The sequence below is a fragment of the Staurois parvus genome, unplaced genomic scaffold (genome assembly GCF_062004578.1).
Source record: "Staurois parvus isolate SC_StPar_1 unplaced genomic scaffold, SC_StPar_1.0 ptg002013l, whole genome shotgun sequence".
In the NCBI taxonomy this organism is placed as follows: Eukaryota; Metazoa; Chordata; class Amphibia; order Anura; family Ranidae; genus Staurois; species Staurois parvus.
In genome coordinates this window covers 1-19,703 of record NW_028319809.1, presented here as the reverse complement: position 1 = coordinate 19,703, position 19,703 = coordinate 1, and the positions used below count along the sequence as shown (strand labels likewise).

Below are 19,703 nucleotides of genomic sequence, written 5' to 3'. Positions count from 1 at the left end.
AGGGACTTTGTTTGGTGAAGGCGCCATGTATGGTAAAGGGACTTTGTTTGGTGAAGGCGCCATGTATGGTAAAGGGACTTTGTTTGGTGAAGGCGCCATGTATGGTAAAGGGACTTTGTTTGGTGAAGGCGCCATGTATGGTAAAGGGACTTTGTTTGGTGAAGGCGCCATGTATGGTAAAGGGACTTTGTTTGGTGAAGGCGCCATGTATGGTAAAGGGACTTTGTTTGGTGAAGGCGCCATGTGTGGTAAAGGGACTTAGTTTGGTGAAGGCGCCATGTATGGTAAAGGGACTTTGTTTGGTGAAGGCGCCATGTATGGTAAAGGGACTTTGTTTGGTGAAGGCGCCATGTATGGTAAAGGGACTTAGTTTGGTGAAGGCGCCATGTATGGTAAAGGGACTTTGTTTGGTGAAGGCGCTATGTGTGGTAAAGGGACTTTGTTTGGTGAAGGCGCCATGTATGGTAAAGGGACTTAGTTTGGTGAAGGTGCCATGTATGGTACAGGGACTTTGTTTGGTGAAGGCGCCATGTATGGTAAAGGGACTTTGTTTGGTGAAGGCGCCATGTATGGTAAAGGGACTTTGTTTGGTGAAGGCGCCATGTATGGTAAAGGGACTTTGTTTGGTGAAGGCGCCATGTATGGTAAAGGGACTTTGTTTGGTGAAGGCGCCATGTATGGTAAAGGGACTTTGTTTGGTGAAGGCGCCATGTATGGTAAAGGGACTTTGTTTGGTGAAGGCGCCATGTATGGTAAAGCGTTGCGGCTTCATTATGAGCCAAAATTACCAACATTTCAGTCCTGGTCCGCAAAAACACAGTTGACTCCACCCACTGACCACCTCAAACCCAGCCAGTGACCAGGCAGTGCCATCCCCTACTACCGTTATGTAGGTGTTGCCCACCTGTGACCCACCGATGACTACATGGGAATGCTATCCAGTTGAGCTCCACCCAAAGCTCCATCTTCTGCTCTGGGTGGAGACATTCCTCCTCTGCAGTCACTGGACTCACTAAACAAATGTTTACCCAACGTGTGCCGAGATCCTGCGCCGGAGGAACCTTCCCATATCCTGGCAGTGCAGGGGTGACCACCTCAATCATCCAATCACAGGAGCCCCCTGCGTTCTCTTACTGTGAATGTGATTGGCTACTTGGAGGTGAGTAAATGTATCACTCCGACTTCAGGTGTAAGCAAGTCAGAAATGACGGTTGCAATTAAAGGAGCACTCCACCCAGAACTGAAAAAATTGAGGCCCCGGAGGAGCCGCCTGCATCTCATTCTGACCATCCCGATGTTTAAAGCCAAACTCCGCCATACATAAAATAAATAAAATATCTGCGATGGGAACCGACTCAGACACGGGGGAGGGGGAGAGAACTTCTCACAATGTTTTCATCATCTCTTTCTTGTTCCGGTGACAACCGAAAAATCCATTTCCTGTACTGGTGTCACGGAGACAGGAAATAAAGGGAAACCTTGTCTGCGCTTTAAAGTGATGTCACGCCCTCAGCGGCTGATTGAACACCTTACTGAGTATGCAGCTTCTGCATCTTTTAACCCTTTGCCACAATGGGCCGGTCACATGACCTCCACCCCACGGTTTCCCCCCGGTCACATGACCCCCCCCCCCCCACATCCCCCCCCCGGTCACATGACCTCCACCCCACGTTTTCCGGTCCCAGGGTGGCTCCTTTCTTTTGCAGCGTCCTATGAAATCCCCCTTGAATACAGGGACTAGGGCTGTGTCTCCCTGCACTGTGGGCATCAATAGAAACACACAGCCCCATAGCCTAGGACAGGTATCACTAAATGGCGGACCGCGGTCTGGATCCGGACTGAGCCACTGTCCCAGCAGGACCAGCGGTCCCACCACTTAGGAGCCTTCCTTCCCCCTGGCCTCTGCCACTGTCATACTCAAGGCAGCGTGGAGAGCGGAAAGCAGGGGACAGTGATGACCGGAGAGAGGAAGGCAGGGGACAGCGATGACCGGAGAGAGGAAGGCAGGAGACAGCGATGACCGGAGAGATGAAGGCAGGGGACAGCGATGACCGGAGAGAGGAAGGCAGGGGACAGCGATGACCGGAGAGAGGAAGGCAGGGGACAGCGATGACCGGAGAGAGGAAGGCAGGGGACAGCGATGACCGGAGAGAGGAAGGCAGGAGACAGCGATGACCGGAGAGAGGAAGGCAGGGGACAGCGATGACCGGAGAGAGGAAGGCAGGGGACAGCGATGACCGGAGAGAGGAAGGCAGGGGACTGAAATCGGCTTTATTTCCGGTTGCAGTAAAGCATAACTAAAGGAGAGGGATGAGACCCCCTGTCAGTGGTGGATGGAGGGGGAGGGGTAAGACCCCCTGTCAGTGTTGGATGGAGGGGGAGGGGTGAGACCCCCTGTCAGTGTTGGATGGAGGGGGAAGGGGTGAGACCCCCTGTCAGTGTTGGATGGAGGAGGAGGGGTGAGACCCCCTGTCAGTGTTGGATGGAGGAGGAGGGGTGAGACCCCCTGTCAGTGTTGGATGGAGGGGGAGGGGTAAGACCCCCTGTCAGTGTTGGATGGAGGGGGAGGGGTAAGACCCCCTGTCAGTGTTGGATGGAGGGGAAGGGGTGAGACCCCCTGTCAGTGTTGGATGGAGGAGGAGGGGTGAGACCCCCTGTCAGTGTTGGATGGAGGGGGAGGGGTGAGACCCCCTGTCAGTGTTGGATGGAGGAGGAGGGGTGAGACCCCCTGTCAGTGTTGGATGGAGGAGGAGGGGTGAGACCCCCTGTCAGTGTTGGATGGAGGGGGAGGGGTGAGACCCCCTGTCAGTGTTGGATGGAGGAGGAGGGGTGAGACCCCCTGTCAGTGTTGGATGGAGGGGGGAGGGGGGAGACTCCCTGTCAGTGTTGGATGGAGGAGGAGGGGTGAGACCCCCTGTCAGTGTTGGATGGAGGAGAAGGGGTGAGACCCCGTCAGTGTTGGATGGAGGGGGGAGGGGTGAGACTCCCTGTCAGTGTTGGATGGAGGAGGAGGGGTGAGACCCCCTGTCAGTGTTGGATGGAGGGGGAGGGGTGAGACCCCCTGTCAGTGTTGGATGGAGGGGTGAGACTCCCTGTCAGTGTTGGATGGAGGGGGGAGACCCCCTGTCAGTGTTGGATGGAGGGGGAGGGATGAGACCCCCTGTCAGTGTTGGATGGAGGGGGAGGGGTGAGACCCCCTGTCAGTGTTGGATGGAGGGGGAGGGATGAGACCTCCTGTCAGTGTTGGATGGAGGAGGAAGGGATGAGACCCCCTTTCAGTGTTGGATGGAGGGGGAGGGGTAAGACCCCCTGTCAGTGTTGGATGGAGGGGGGAGGGATGAGACCCCCTGTCAGTGTTGGAGGGAGAGGGATGAAACCCCCTGTCAGTGTTGGATGGAGGGGGGAGGGGTGAGACCCCCTGTCAGTGTTGGATGGAGGGGGAAGGGATGAGACCCCCTTTCAGTGTTGGATAGAGGGAGAGGGGTAAGACCCCCTGTCAGTGTTGGATGGAGGGGGAGGGATGAGACCCCCTGTTAGAGTTGGATGGAGGGGGAGGGGTAAGACCCCCTGTCAGTGTTGGATGGAGGGGGGAGGGATGAGACCCCCTGTCAGTGTTAGATGGAGGGGGAGGGATGAGACCCCCTGTCAGTGTTAGATGGAGGGGGAGGGATGAGACCCCGTCAGTGTTGGAAGGAGGGGGGAGGGGTGAGACTCCCTGTCAGTGTTGGATGGAGGAGGAGGGGTGAGACCCCCTGTCAGTGTTGGATGGAGGAGGAGGGGTGAGACCCCCTGTCAGTGTTGGATGGAGGGGGGAGGGGTAAGACTCCCTGTCAGTGTTGGATGGAGGGGGAGGGGTGAGACCCCCTGTCAGTGTTGGATGGAGGGGTGGGGATGTGGCCCCCTGTCAGTGTTGGATGGAGGGGGAGGGGTGAGCTCCCTGTCAGTGTTGGATGGAGGGGGGGGGGGGGGTGAGACCCCCTGTCAGTGTTGGATGGAGGGGGAGGGATGAGACCCCCTGTCAGTGTTGGATGGAGGGGGAGGGGTGAGACCCCCTGTCAGTGTTGGATGGAGGGGGAGGGATGAGACCTCCTGTCAGTGTTGGATGGAGGAGGAAGGGATGAGACCCCCTTTCAGTGTTGGATGGAGGGGGAGGGGTAAGACCCCCTGTCAGTGTTGGATGGAGGGGGGAGGGATGAGACCCCCTGTCAGTGTTGGAGGGAGAGGGATGAAACCCCCTGTCAGTGTTGGATGGAGGGGTGAGACCCCCTGTCAGTGTTGGATGGAGGGGGAAGGGATGAGACCCCCTTTCAGTGTTGGATAGAGGGAGAGGGGTAAGACCCCCTGTCAGTGTTGGATGGAGGGGGAGGGATGAGACCCCCTGTTAGAGTTGGATGGAGGGGGAGGGGTAAGACCCCCTGTCAGTGTTGGATGGAGGGGGGAGGGATGAGACCCCCTGTCAGTGTTAGATGGAGGGGGAGGGATGAGACCCCCTGTCAGTGTTAGATGGAGGGGGAGGGATGAGACCCCGTCAGTGTTGGAAGGAGGGGGGAGGGGTGAGACTCCCTGTCAGTGTTGGATGGAGGAGGAGGGGTGAGACCCCCTGTCAGTGTTGGATGGAGGAGGAGGGGTGAGACCCCCTGTCAGTGTTGGATGGAGGGGGGAGGGGTAAGACTCCCTGTCAGTGTTGGATGGAGGGGGAGGGGTGAGACCCCATGTCAGTGTTGGATGGAGGGGTGGGGATGTGGCCCCCTGTCAGTGTTGGATGGAGGGGGAGGGGTGAGCTCCCTGTCAGTGTTGGATGGAGGGGGGGGGTGAGACCCCCTGTCAGTGTTGGATGGAGGGGAGGGGTGAGACCCCCTGTCAGTGTTGGATGGAGGGGGAGAGGTGAGACCCCCTGTCAGTGTTGGATGGAGGGGGAGAGGTGAGACCCCCTGTCAGTGTTGGATGGAGGGGTGGGGATGTGGCCCCCTGTCAGTGTTGGATGGAGGAGGGGTGAGACCCCCTGTCAGTGTTGGATGGAGGGGGGGGGGGTGAGACCCCCTGTCAGGTTTGTATCAGTGTCCGTGCCCCCCGGTAGGGAGCGCCCCCCCTCTCTATTTGTCCTGTTATCACTGAAAGTAAAAGATAATCCCACATTTCGGTGTCCCCAGAAGAGTAACAGAGGGGAAATCTTCCAGCGGGGACACTGGTTCTGGTGACCTGGGGGGAGTGAAGGTAAATCTCTCCAATGGGGACAAAGAGGGCAACAAATAATCTGATTGGGGTCTAACCCCCCCCCCCCCCCTTACTCCATCCAAAATGGAAAAAATAGTTTTGCCCAGAGTTCTACTTTAATAGAAATCAGACGACGCGGCCGGTAAGAGACGGAACCGAAATCTGACGCTGGTGACCCCTCAGCACCATTTACATCCCCCGGGGGGGGGGGGGGGTCATTTGGGGTATTTTACCTGTTGTCACCCCAGAGCCAGACATAATAACCCCCCCACCCCCTCAGCTTCTGCAGGAAATATGTATTCCCCCCCCCCCCCAGGCTTGGCTGTCCACCCAAACCTGCAGATCCAGAAATACCAGAGTACAGCTGAGGGGTGAGGGGGGGTCATCATACTGAGAAAATGTCCAACACCAACTGGGGGGGTGTCCATCAGAAGGAGGTGCGGGAGAGAGATCTATTGGGGGGGGTCCATCAGGGGGAGGAATGAGAGAGAGATCTATGGGGGGGAAGAGAGGTCTATGGGGGGTTCCATCAGGGGGAGGAATGAGAGAGAGATCTATGGGGGGGAAGAGAGGTCTATGGGGGGTTCCATCAGGGGGAGGAATGAGAGAGAGATCTATGGGGGGGAAGAGAGAGGGGATGAGATCTATGGGCGGTCCATCAGGGGGAGGAATGGGGGAGGGGATGCGATCTATGGGGGGGTTCCATCAGGGGGAGGAATGGGAGAGAGATCTATTGGGGGGAAAGAGATATATGGGGGGGTTCCATCAGGGGGAGGATTGGGAGAGAGATCTATTGGGGGGAAAGAGATCTATGGGGGGGTTCCATCAGGGGGAGGAATGGGAGAGAGATCTATTGGGGGGAAAGAGATATATGGGGGGGTTCCATCAGGGGGAGGATTGGGAGAGAGATCTATGGGGGGAAGAGAAATCTATGGGGGGGTTCCATCAGGAGGAGGAGAGCGGTCTATGGGGGTGGGGGGGGTCCAACAGGAGGAGAGGGAGAGAGGTCTATGGGGGGTCCAACAGGAGGAGAGGGAGAGAGGTCTATGGGGGGTCCAACAGGAGGAGAGGGAGAGAGGTCTATGGGGGGTCCAACAGGAGGAGAGGGAGGTCTATCCATGTATGACAGGAATAGAGCGACGCCGACCACATTGTCGGATCAGAGCGGAGCGATGTTTGTCGGATACTTTTTATCATGCGGGCAGTAGAGGGCGGGGCCAGGTGTGACAGGGGGCGGGGCCGGGCAAGTCACACGTGGCTCAGGTGACGTAGCGGACCGAGCGGAGACCGGGAGAGAGTCGGAGGAGTCGGTGAGTGAGAGGCGGTCGGGGATCCGGTGTACCGGGATGTATACAGCCATCTATACTGTGTATACCCCCCCCGTATATTATATACCCTGTACATTGTATACCCCCCCCGTATATTATATACCCCTGTACATTGTATACCCCCCCTGTATATTATATCCCCCTGTACATTGTATATACCCCCCCTGTATATTATATCCCCCTGTACATTGTATACCCCCCCGTATATTATATCCCCCTGTACATTGTATACCCCCCCCGTATATTATATACCCCTGTACATTGTATATACCCCTGTACATTGTATACCCCCCTGTATATTATATACCCCTGTACATTGTATACACCCCACCCGTATATTATATACCCCTCTACATTGTATACACCCCCCCTGTATATTATATACCCCTGTACATTGTATACACCCCCCCTGTATATTATATACCCCTGTACATTGTATACACCCCACCCGTATATTATATACCCCTCTACATTGTATACACCCCCCCTGTATATTATATACCCCTGTACATTGTATACACCCCCCCTGTATATTATATACCCCTGTACATTGTATACACCCCACCCGTATATTATATACCCCTCTACATTGTATACACCCCCCCTGTATATTATATACCCCTGTACATTGTATACACCCCCCTGTATATTATATACCCCTGTACATTGTATACCCCCCCTGTATATTATATACCCCTCTACATTGTATACACCCCCCCTGTATATTATATACCCCTGTACATTGTATACCCCCCCCTGTATATTATATACCCCTGTACATTGTATACCCCCCCCTGTATATTATATACCCCTCTACATTGTATACACCCCCCCTGTATATTATATACCCCTGTACATTGTATACACCCCCCTGTATATTATATACCCCTGTACATTGTATACCCCCCCTGTATATTATATACCCTGTACATTGTATACCCCCCCTGTATATTATATCCCCCTGTACATTGTATCCCCCTGTACATTGTATACCCCCCCCCCCTGTATATTATTTCCCCCTGTACATTGTATGGAGATGTCTGTTAGGAATTGGGGGTATTTGTTGGGTATTGGGGGTATCTCTCAGGATGTGGGTTATCTGTTGGGGATTAGGGGTATCCCTTTAGGGTTTGGAGTATCTATCATGGATTGGGGGTGTCTGTTGGAGACTCAATGTGTGTGTCAGGAATTGGGGGTATTTGGGCTATCTCTCAGGGTTTGGGTATCTGTTGGGCATTGGAGGTATCTCTCCATAATGGGGGTATCTTTTGGGGGGAGGACTGGGAGTATCCCTTTTGGGTTTGGAGTATCTGTCATGGATTGGGGGTGTCTGTTGGAGACTTGGTGTGTGTGTCAGGAATAGGGGGTATTTGTTGGGTGTTGGGGGTATCTCTCATGGTGTGGGATATCTGTTGGCGAGTGGAGGCACCTCTTAGGGTTTGGGGATATGTGTCAGTGATTGGAGGTATCTCGCATGGATTGTGGGACGTCTGTTGAAGACTGGGGGTGTCTGTTAGGAATTGGGGGTTTTTGTTGGGTATTGGGGATATCTCTCAGGGTTTGGGTTATCTGTTGGGTATTGGAAGTGTATCTCCATAATTGGGGGTATCCCTCAGGGTTTAGAGTATCTGTCGGGGATTGGGGGTATTCCTTTAGGGTTTGGAGTATCTGTCATGGATTGGGGGTGTCTGTTGGAGACTTAATGTGTGTTTGTCAGGAATAGGGGGTATTTGTTGGGTGTTGGGGGTATCTCTCAGGGTTTGGGTTATCTGTTGGGTATTGGAGGTATCTCTCCATAATTGGGGGTATCTTTTGGGGGGAGGATTGGGAGTATCCCTTTAGGGTTTGGAGTATCTGTCCTGATTGGGGGTGTCTGTTGAAGACTGGAGATGTCTGTCAGGAATTGGGGGTATTTGTTGGGTATTTGGGCTGTCACCCAGAGCAGTTTGTGATCTGCCGGATGGTTCCTCCTCCTGTCTCCAGTGGGAAGATTTCCCTGCACTTCCTGTACCGGAGACACCACAGGAAGTGAGAGACATCAGGGTGGGGCGGTGGAATGTCGGTGACCCCTCATTGGTCCCGGATACGAGGAGGAAGTAGAAGGCGGGCGGAGGCTCTGGCGCTATCAAGTTTACTCTCATTAACCCTTTCCAGGCGGAGGATTGGATTCCAGCTGTCATTGTGTCAGACGGGGCGACCGGCGGGACAGGTGCCGCAACTCTCACCGGACTGGGAGACATTCCAGGAAGGAGGTCGGTGAGAGCGGGATGGGGGGGGGGGGGATGTGTCCACATGGAGATGTGTTCCCCATATGCAGACCCCATGAGTGTCCCCCCTTGCGCCCCCTCTCCTGCGTGTGTCTGCCTCCCCCCCCCCCCCCCGCTGCACACCCCCCCCCCCCCCCCCCTGTACTGGGAGACATTCCAGGTTGGTGAGGGGGGAAATGTGTCCACATGGAGGTGTGTTCTCCGTATACAGACCCCATGCGTGCCCCCCCGTACCCCCCCATGCGTGTCCCCTCCGGTGCGTGTCCCCCCTGCACCCCTCCTGGTGCGTGTGTCCCCCTGCACACTCTCCCCCCATGCGTGTCCCCCCCTGCACACTCTCTCCCCCCGTGCGTGTCCCCCCGTACCCCCTCCCGGTGCGTGTTCCCCCCTGCACCCCTCCCGGTGTGTGTCCCCCCCTGCATACCCCCTCCCAGTGTGCGTGCCCCCCCTACACCCCTCCCGGTGTGCTTGTCCCCACTGCACCCCCCCCTTGCTGTGTGCACCCCCCCCCCCCACCATGATCTGCAGACTGCAGGTTTTGGCCCCTTCTGTGGTGTTCCTGCTGCAGCCAATGGTCAGTCGGTATGTTGGAAGGTGAAGAGCCCCCCTGGGCACCGTGTGTAATGGGGGGGGATTATATTCCTTTTATCTGCACACAGGATGGGTATATCCTCTCCTGCGCAGTGATTGCACTTTGCTGTTCCTCTCCCTCAGGGTAGGTGTTCCTGTCATGGCCTATAGCAGGCGCTCTACATGGCGAACGTTGATGGATGGAGGGGCCGAGTGACTGCAGTGACCTCTGAATATCCAGCAGAGGGAGACACTTGAAATCTATAAATGTTATAAGGAAAGGAAATATGGGTCAGCAAGGATGTAAAAAGTCTGTTTCAGTTGTCATGTTCAGGTTTGAAGTTGTCACCAGAACAGGAAGTCTTCTAATGGGGACACCTGTTGCTGTGTGAACTGTGTAAGAGGGGAATTTCTCGCTTCCTGTTTGGACTCTGTAAGAGGAAGTAAAGGGAACTTTCCTGGACCGGACCCAGATGGCGTATTCTGTCCGGATCTGGATTGGCTCTCCATACACCCTCCCTCATCCTGTAACATCGGGTATCCCGCTCATACAATGTTCCACCAATCAGCAAGTTGTATCATTTCTTCTGTTACATTGTAGCATCATCATGAGGCAGGACGGGGCGCTGCGGCCTGGATGGACTGGTCACATGACTCTCTACAGGTGACATCATCGTGACATCATCACCACAAGATCCCAACATGAACGGTAGAATCAAACCCGTCCCACTGAACAGGAATATGGCGGAGAATGGAAATATCACCGACCTCTTCCATGAGGATGCCCAGGTAGGCGGAGCCAAGGTGGCCCTTTCCGTCCGTGTCTTTCCTTCATATTCGGTGGGAATAGATCGTTTGTTCCCATTGGCGCACTCTGTCTCCTTATTGGTCATGAGAAATGTTTAACCCGGGGGCCCCCAAATTCCCACAAAAACCTCCATCTGGCCCGTCCAGCTGAGTTCTCCTCTCCATGTGTGACATTGTATCCCCTTCCAGGTCCTGTAACCCGCATAGGGGCCCCGATAGTGCTGGAGGAGAAGGTAGGTTGGGACCTCAGGGGTCGGGACTTTGGAAGTGACATCATAGTGTTCGTCTTTCTACTTGTTGAGGTCTGACTCCCCTTGTGGTTCTTGGATGGGACATTCTAGTCCCCCTAATCTTCTCCCACCCACTCAGGTCCCCCACCCCTCCCCCACTCTCACCCGGACATTGGATGTTGGCTCACGTGTCTCCTTGTTTTCCTTGTCTAGGTGTCACAGCTGCAGTCTCAGCCCTGGTGGAAGATCCAGCTGTTTGTCTGGGAACCGGTCCTCTTTGGGACGTGGGACGGCGTCTTCACTTCCTGTATGATCAATATTTTTGGAGTGGTTTTATTTCTCCGGACCGGCTGGCTGGTGGTGAGTGTCGTCTTGTGGGCGTCTCTGCCGGCTGAACTGTCTGGGGGCCACATGGATGATAAAACTTGTATATTAATAATGATTCTGCTGTGATAATAATGTACCGCCCCTGAGGGCTGATGGCGTGTTGCCTCCCCTGAGGGCTGATGGCGCGTTGCCTCCCCTGAGGGCTGATGGCGCGTTGCCGCCCCTGAGGGCTGATGGCGCCGTGCCGCCCCCTGAGGGCTGATGGCGCGGTGCCGCCCCTGAGGGCTGATGGCGCGGTGCCGCCCCTGAGGGCTGATGGCGCGGTGCCGCCCCTGAGGGCTGATGGCACGGTGCCGCCCCTGAGGACTGATGGCACGGTGCCGCCCCTGAGGACTGATGGCACGGTGCCGCCCCTGAGGACTGATGGCACGGTGCCTCGCCTGAGGTCTGATGGCACGGTGCCTCGCCTGAGGTCTGATGGCACGGTGCCTCGCCTGAGGTCTGATGGCACGGTGCCTCGCCTGAGGTCTGATGGCACGGTGCCTCGCCTGAGGTCTGATGGCACGGTGCCTCGCCTGAGGTCTGATGGCACGGTGCCTCGCCTGAGGTCTGATGGCACGGTGCCTCGCCTGAGGTCTGATGGCACGGTGCCGCCCCTGAGGACTGATGGCACGGTGCCGCCCCTGAGGACTGATGGCACGGTGCCGCCCCCTGAGGACTGATGGCACGGTGCCGCCCCTGAGGACTGATGGCACGGTGCCGCCCCTGAGGACTGATGGCACGGTGCCGCCCCTGAGGACTGATGGCACGGTGCCGCCCCTGAGGACTGATGGCACGGTGCCGCCCCTGAGGACTGATGGCACGGTGCCGCCCCTGAGGACTGATGGCACGGTGCCTCGCCTGAGGTCTGATGGCACGGTGCCTCGCCTGAGGTCTGATGGCACGGTGCCTCGCCTGAGGTCTGATGGCACGGTGCCTCGCCTGAGGTCTGATGGCACGGTGCCGCCCCTGAGGCCTGATGGCACGGTGCCGCCCCTGAGGCCTGATGGCACGGTGCCGCCCCTGAGGCCTGATGGCACGGTGCCGCCCCTGAGGCCTGATGGCACGGTGCCGCCCCTGAGGCCTGATGGCACGGTGCCGCCCCTGAGGCCTGATGGCACGGTGCCGCCCCTGAGGCCTGATGGCACGGTGCCTCCCCTGAGGCCTGATGGCACGGTGCCTCCCCTGAGGCCTGATGGCACGGTGCCTCCCCTGAGGCCTGATGGCACGGTGCCTCCCCTGAGGCCTGATGGCACGGTGCCTCCCCTGAGGCCTGATGGCACGGTGCCGCCCCTGGGGTCTGATGGCACGGTGCCCCCCCTGAGGTCTGACGGCACGGTTCTGCTCCTTGGGGTGTGATGGCACTGTGCCTCCCCTGAGGACTGAACTGTACTGCCCCTAAGGTCAGGTACCCCTTTACTGTCTCTGAGGTCTGACACCGCTGTTCCGCCTCTGAGGTCTGATACCCCTGTACTGATTTCTGAGATCTGATACCACTCTACCGCCTCTGAGGACCGAGGCCCCTGTACCACCCCTGAGGTCCAGTAACGCTGCACTACCTGTAAGCTGGTTGAAATGCTGTTTAGTGAGACAGTCGCTGCCGCAGCCAGGAGGGGAGGAGTTCACCCCGATTCCCACACTTTTCTGAGCTCTGCCCCTCTCCCTGCGCTGTAAATAAAAGGGGGGAAGGCTCTGCACACAGAGGGGCTGCACGGGAAGAGGACACAGACAAGCCACAGCATGTAATCTCCAGCTATTACAGGGAGAGCCCGGTCAGCTGGACTCTGCCACCGCCTTCATGTAGAGGGACCGCTGGGACTTGCAGTCCATCCTGAAGACACCAGTTCTGGAGATCCGCCTCTATGGAGTTTCCTTGTCATGGACGTCACCTGTGCAGGTACGTTGGAGCTGCCAAGCCCGAGTCGGGGACTAGGTTGGGGACTAGGTTAGGGACAGGCAGTTGGCTTTGGTTGGTAGTAATACCCGGTCTGAAGTTATTCGAAGGGCTGTATGAAAGTATCCAGCACACTACACATAGCCTCCACAGCTTGGGTCAGTACGGCACATTTGGGGTATGAAGCAGTGCCGAGATTTGGCCAACCAGTGCCTGGGGCAAAGGTGCCAAAATGTGGCGTCAACCCCCAGCAGTCACTTGTCAGAATCACTCTGCAGCTCCTGAAGTGTCAGTTGGGTTTAGCATTGACCTGGATGTGTGCGGTTTTCCCAACGCAGTCCCACCACAAGAGGCAGGAAGGAGAAGGAGAGCGAACACAGCCCGCACCTCCTCTCGGCTCTCTCCTCACCACTCCTGACAGGAGTGGTTATGCCATTGTCACTACTCCTGTCAGCCTTGTAACAGAAGGAAGGTGCCCCCATCCCTACAGGAAACCATTGCGCCCAGAGCATTCACTCCTCCCGCCCGGCCTCCCCTTGTCCCACCCCTGGTATGAAGACAGTTCTTTAGGAGTTACCATGCTATGGAGTACAGCAAGTGGTTACCAGGGGTAGGCTAGAACAAGCGACCTGAAGCATGTTCCTATGGCAGGTGTGATGTCCTCTAGCAGTGTGGGGGGGGGGGGGGTTGCTGTCGGTGCTCTCTCCCTGAGTGGTCCATCTCCCATAGCAACAGGAGCAGATCAGCACCGCGGAGGCACATGGCCTAGTCACTAGGTCCCGGCTAGGTGCACGGCGGGACCTCAGAGTTATGCTGGACAGGTGGAGCGGGCATAGGCTGCAGCAAGTTACGGGGGAGGTGTGCATTGACACGGGGGCAAACGAGTTAACTGGAGTCCAGTTGATTGCTCACGTGTACATGGTGTATGGTCGTCTCTGAGTTGGAGGTCCACCTTAAGGGTGAGTTATCCCTGAAAGCGGCCCCAGCCTTGTCCTGGGGCAGCGGGTGAACACGGCACAGTGAAGGTACCCCATATTCAGGCCAGTGACCCTGATCAAGGTGCCTAGTGTAGCCCAGAAGAACCCACCCCGGGGTTTAAGCCTCTTATGTTACCTACATGAGGAGGGAAACATGGAGGAAGTACCACCCACCTACCCCCACGTGCATACTTCTGAGGGGCGGGGCCAACTCTGAGCTAAATGTTTGACTTTGCCCCCAGTCTTCATTTCGGAGCTGTCCCCTACAGTACCTCTTCTTCTCCATAAGATGTCCTATGTCCTCTTGGACCTCGAATATTGTCATCGACCATGTCCCCTACCCCCCTCCTTCCCTGTGTGGTAGCAGCTTATACCCTTTCTGGTGGCTACTTCCAGCAGGATAATGCCATATACATAACTGGAACAATCTATGAAAAATGGCAGGTTCATCAAACCAACGTGTTTCGGAGGAAAGACTCCGCCTTCTTCAGGGAACGGAATGCGTGGGTTTGATGTACTTGTCATTATTCCCAATAAATGCCTCTTAATCTACCAGCAATGGTGCCTTCTTTGGGACATCAGGCGCTCCTTCCTTCCTATTATTCCAAGTCTACGTGTGGAAACGATCTTAAGGCCGTACCAGAAAGGCAGCGGCCCGAACCCCAAGAGGATTTACCGCCAATATCCACCATTGGGTACAGCCAACTGGAGGGACATCTCCCAACCCACCCAACACAACCACCAGCCTACGACCAGTAACTGAACCAGTCAGTCTAGCGTGGTCTTCAGGACAAACAAGCTGGTCCCACAGTGGCAGTGACCTCATGTACTCTCATTGGGCGCACAGTCTCCGGATCTCCATCCAATAGAACGCCTTTGAGATGAGGCTGAATGAGGTTTGCAGGGTGAACGTCTGTCCACAAATACAGGAAATGCACAATAGTAATCATCCAGCATGGGGGGGGAAGGGGGGGATTCCTTCCAGATAATTTCCTGCACTTTTTTGGTTTTCGGCTTTTCTGGCAACAGCTGGAGGTCCAATCCACCACTAGAGACGCCTTCCTGTGACCACGGATTGTTGTAATACCCAATCTCAGCTGTAGATGTCACTAATGGCACCGCAGGATCCCATTGTAAATATTTTATATTTTCTCGATTTATTTGTATTTAATATTTTTTTTAATTCTGTGTCCGTTTTGTGTCATTTGTGGCTCATTGATGCCTTCTCTCCTTGCAGGGTAACACCGGCATCGTTCTCGGTATCTTCCTGGTGTCCTTTGTCATCCTGGTGGCCCTGGTGACGGTGTTATCGGGAATCGGTGTGTGTGAGCGGTGCAGCATAGGCAGTGGCGGTGTATACTCCATGATCTCCACCGTCCTGGGGGGGAAGGTCGGAGGAACGGTGGGGATCCTCTACATATTCGGCCAGGTGAGGAGACGCCGCGCGCAGTGCCGGGTCTGAGATGTGTCATGTGACTTCAGGGGGGCCTCAGGGTCCCCTAATCTTCCCCTTCATGGAAAACTAAACAGAAGAAATAATAAAATGATTCAGGACTTGACCAATCGGCTTTGACTCTAGGAACAGCTAAATAGAAAAGTTAGGAGACATTTTTTTTTCTTTAGTGTAGCTTGTCAGCACCCGGGACTTCACGCGATGCGATTGGCCACTTTGACAAGGGTGCTGCGCGAGTTTGTGGCGGTGCGTTCCAGAATCGCAAGTTATAGATTACAGTGGCGTGTGGAGATGAGAGTTCACATAGGATTGCTATAGACAGGAGTTTTTCCCATTGAAGTCTATAGGGGGGGCGTTTTCCCATTGAAGTCTATAGGGGGGCGTTTTCCCATTGAAGTCTATAGGGGGGCGTTTTCCCATTGAAGTCTATAGGGGGGGCGTTTTCCCATTGAAGTCTATAGGGGGACGTTTTCCCATTGAAGTCTATAGGGGGGCATTTTCCCATTGAAGTCTATAGGGGGGCGTTTTCCCATCGAAGTCTATAGGGGGGCGTTTTCCCATCAAAGCCTGCAGGGTGCGGTTTACCCATGGAAGCCTGCAGGGCGCGGTTTACCCATGGAAGCCTGCGGGGCGCGGTTTTCCCCATGGAAGCCTGCGGGGCGCGGTTTTCCCCATGGAAGCCTGCGGGGCGCGGTTTTCCCCATGGAAGCCTGCGGGGTGCGGTTTTCCCCATGGAAGCCTGCGGGGCGTGGTTTTCCCATGGCAGCCTGCGGGGCGCGGTTTTCCCATGGCAGCCTGCGGGGCGCGGTTTTCCCATGGCAGCCTGCGGGGCGCGTCTTTCCCATGGAAGCCCGCGGGGCGCGCCTTTCCCCTGGAAGCCCGTGGGGCGCGCCTTTCCCATGGAAGCCCGCGGGGCGCGCCTTTCCCATGGAAGCCCGCGGGGCGCGCCTTTCCCATGGAAGCCCGCGGGGCGCGCCTTTCCCATGGAAGCCTGTGGGAAGCACATATCCCCCCCTCAAACTCCAATTCCTTCTCCCCCAGCATAAATGCTCAGTTCCCCATCCTAGCGCAAATCCCCCTGCCCTCTAAATTTCCCCTCCTAGCACACATACCCCCCCCCCCCCTTCATATAATGTTTTCTAGCACAACCACCCCAAATCCCCCCCCTTAGCACAAATCCTCCCCCCCCCCCCAATCAACACTCCTAGCACATCTCCCTAAATTTTCCCTCCTAGAACAATTGTTACCCCTTGACAGCCACCAAATTCCCCCTCCCCCAACAGCAATCCCATCCCTCCAATCTGCTTGTGGTGCCCCCCCCCCCCACCTCACATGATACCACAGTTCCCAGGGCAGCCGTCCCTCCTGCCCCCCCCCCCCCCCCCACTTGTCCCGGCCCCGCTCTCTACACTAGACTAAGCCCTGAACTGGTTCATCTTTAGAATTTTAACAAATTTTTTTGCAGCCGTGTCCTCTAGGGAGGAGGAATACATACAGAGGGAGAGGGCTACAGAGACACAGGGGTGGGCTACAGATTGAGTGATCCCTGTGATAGCCAATCAGAGGCTGTTGCAGCGATCATGTGATCCGGATCCCGTTCCCCCGGGTCCCGATCATTATTAGAGACACCGGGGGGGGCCCTCCCCGCACGAACACAATACCACATATACACAGCGCCCGGGGTTAAACGGCACCTCCTAGACACCGCATATACTGTATATGTGCCACCCGGTCCTAAAGGGGTGGGAAGATTGAAGCCTGTGGATCAGAATGGCAGCCAGGGAATTAGCATATTCCAATGAATGTTGTCAGCAGCAGCCCCCGCAGTTCTCTCCTGATGGGTATATTATGAACATTCATGTGTACGTTGTGCTGGATGGTGACGCCGTCCGTCCCTCAGTGTGTTGCAGGCGCCATGTACATCACCGGCTTCGCAGAGTCCATCTCAGACCTCCTCCACCTGCAGAGTACCTGGGCCGTGCGCGGCATCTCACTGGCGGTGCTGCTGGGACTGCTGGGAATCAACCTGGCTGGAGTCAAGTGGATCATCCGGCTGCAGCTGCTGCTCCTGTTCCTATTGGCCGTCTCCACCCTGGACTTCGTGATTGGCTCCTTCACCCACCTGGATCCAGGTACCCACCGAGTGCAGCTTCCTTGGTGCATCTGTAGTATGTGGATGTGTCTGTGGGGGGCGCTGAGGAGCATCGGAGACATGTACAATGGCGTGTGTGTGTATTTACCCGCACGCCCCCCTCCTGCGCTCTTGCCCGCGCGCCCCCTCCTGCGCTCTTGCCCGCGCGCCCCCTCCTGCGCTCTTGCCCGCGCGCCCCCTCCTGCGCTCTTGCCCGCGCGCCCCCTCCTGCGCTCTTGCCCTCTTGCCTCTCACTGCTCTTGCTCATGATCCCTTATGTTGCTCTGCTTGTGCACTCTCTTGCGCTCTTGCCTGCCTGCACTCTCTTGGGCTGTGGTTCTTTTTCCTGTGCTCCTTGCCCCTTTTCTTGCATTTTTGTCTTGCTCTGTCTCCTGTGCTTGTTCTAGCACTCTCTCTCTCACTCTTGCTGGCACGCTCCCTCTTGCCCGCGCGTCCCCTCCTGCTCTCCTGCTCTCTTGCACTCTTGCCTCTCGCTGCTCTTGATCATCATCCCTTATGTTGTTGTGCTTGTGCTCTCTAATGCGTTCTTGCCTGTGTGCTCTCTCTTGTGCTTTGGTTCTTTTTCCTGTGCTCTTGGCCCCTTTTTTTGGCCCCCCTGTGCTCTTGGCCCCTTTTTTTGGCCCCCCTGAGCTCTTGTCTGTCTGGCCCGCCCCGGGCTCTTGGCTGTCTGGCCCGCCCCGGGCTCTTGGCTGTCTGGCCCGCCCCGGGCTCTTGGCTGTCTGGCCCGCCCCGGGCTCTTGGCTGTCTGGCCCGCCCCGGGCTCTTGGCTGTCTGGCCCGCCCCGGGCTCTTGGCTGTCTGGCCCGCCCCGGGCTCTGTCTCTTTTGTGCTCTGATAATAAATCTGTATTGCTAAAAAACAGGCTGTCGGTCTGGGTAGAGTATTACACACAAGTGCCCAGCAGAGGGTGGTAGTGCTTTTGTGAAAGAGGCCATTTATGTCTCTGAGTGGTTTCGGTTGGAATGCTGCATTACACACAAGTGACCAGCAGAGGGTGGCAACGCTTTGTGGATGAGACCATTCATGAGACTGTGGTTTGGGTTGGGATGCTGCATTATATACAAGTGACCAGCAGGGGGCGGCAGTGCTCTATGGATGAGGTCATACATGGCTATTGGTGGATTGAGTCTGGATGCTGCATTACATCCAGGTGACCAGCAGGGCGGGCAGAGCTCTGTAGCTCAGGGTGTTGTATTACACACAGGTGACCAGCAGGGTGCAGTATTGCTCTGTGGATGAGGTCATTCATAGCTCTTAGCAGTTTTGGTCAGGATGCTACATTACACACAAGTGCCCAGCAGAGGGTGGCAACGCTCTGTGGATGAGGACTTTCATGGCTCTGTGATTTTGGCTGGGATGCTGCATTCCATACAGATGACCAGCAGGAGGTGGCAGTGCTCTGTAGATGAGGACATTCATGGCTGCCACTGGTTTGGATCAGGGTGTTGTATTACACACAAATGACCAGCAGGGGGTGGCAGTACTGTGGATGAGGTTTTTCATGGCTCTCAGTGGTTTTGGTTGGGATGCTGCATTACACACAGGTGACCAGCAGGGGGAAGCAGAGCTTTCTAGATGAGGTCATACATGGCTCCCACTGTTTTGGATCAGGGTGTTGTATTACACACAGGTGACCAGCAGGAGGTGGCAGTGCTGTGCAGATGAGGTCAGTCATGGCTCTCAGTGGTTTTGGTTGGGATGCTGCACTACACACAGGTGACCAGCAGAGGGTGGCAGTGCTCTGTGGATGAGGTTTTTCATGGCTCTCGGTTGGGATGTTGCACTACATACAGGTGACCAGCAGAGGGTGGCAGTGCTGTGTGGATGAGGTTTTTCATGGCTCTCGGTTGGGATGTTGCACTACACACCGATAACCAGCAGAGGGTGGCAGTGCTGTGTGGATGAGGTTTTTCATGGCTCTTGGTTGGGATGTTGCACTACACACAGATAACCAGCAGAGGGTGGCAGTGCTGTGTGGATGAGGTTTTTCATGGCTCTCAGTTGGGATTTGCACTACATACAAGTGACCAGCAGGGGGTGGCAGTGCTCTGTAGATGAGGTCATTGATGGGGTCCTCCAGAGTTCATGGCCCCCATTCTTGGCTCCGGGACTCTCCTCTCAGATTATCACTTTCCTTGGCCGTTGTCTGAATTTCTTCCCGGGGACCAGAGGAGTCCCTGCAGGGCGCGGTCCCCCCCTCCCCCCCAATCCTTCTATTCCATACATTGCAGATATTTCCAGGAATATTCGTCCCGCCGGTTGTCTGGAATTGGAGAGATTCAGATCGCGGGGTTTCCTCCCGGGGAGCGCAGGGTGTGTCCACCAATCACAGGAAGGAAATGTTTGTCATTTGTCCTCTGCCGTCCTGTGTCCTTCCTGTCCCCTCCCCCCCACATATTGTACGCCGCACACGGATCACGCCGCGCACGGATCACGCCGCGCACGG

The 19,703-nt window shown here is 56.1% G+C and overlaps 1 protein-coding gene across 1 annotated transcript; it reads left to right on the top strand.

The window, feature by feature from the left end:
- Window positions 1-6,454: 6,454 nt before the first annotated feature.
- Window positions 6,455-17,238, top strand: SLC12A8 (solute carrier family 12 member 8; the record flags this gene model as incomplete). Its single annotated transcript, XM_089664728.1, has 6 exons — window positions 6,455-6,524; window positions 8,697-8,794; window positions 9,981-10,168; window positions 10,630-10,776; window positions 14,891-15,082; window positions 17,007-17,238. Coding segments are annotated over exons 3-6 (658 nt in total), but the record flags the coding sequence as incomplete, so codon positions are not given.
- Between the last annotated feature and the right edge of the window lie 2,465 nt (window positions 17,239-19,703).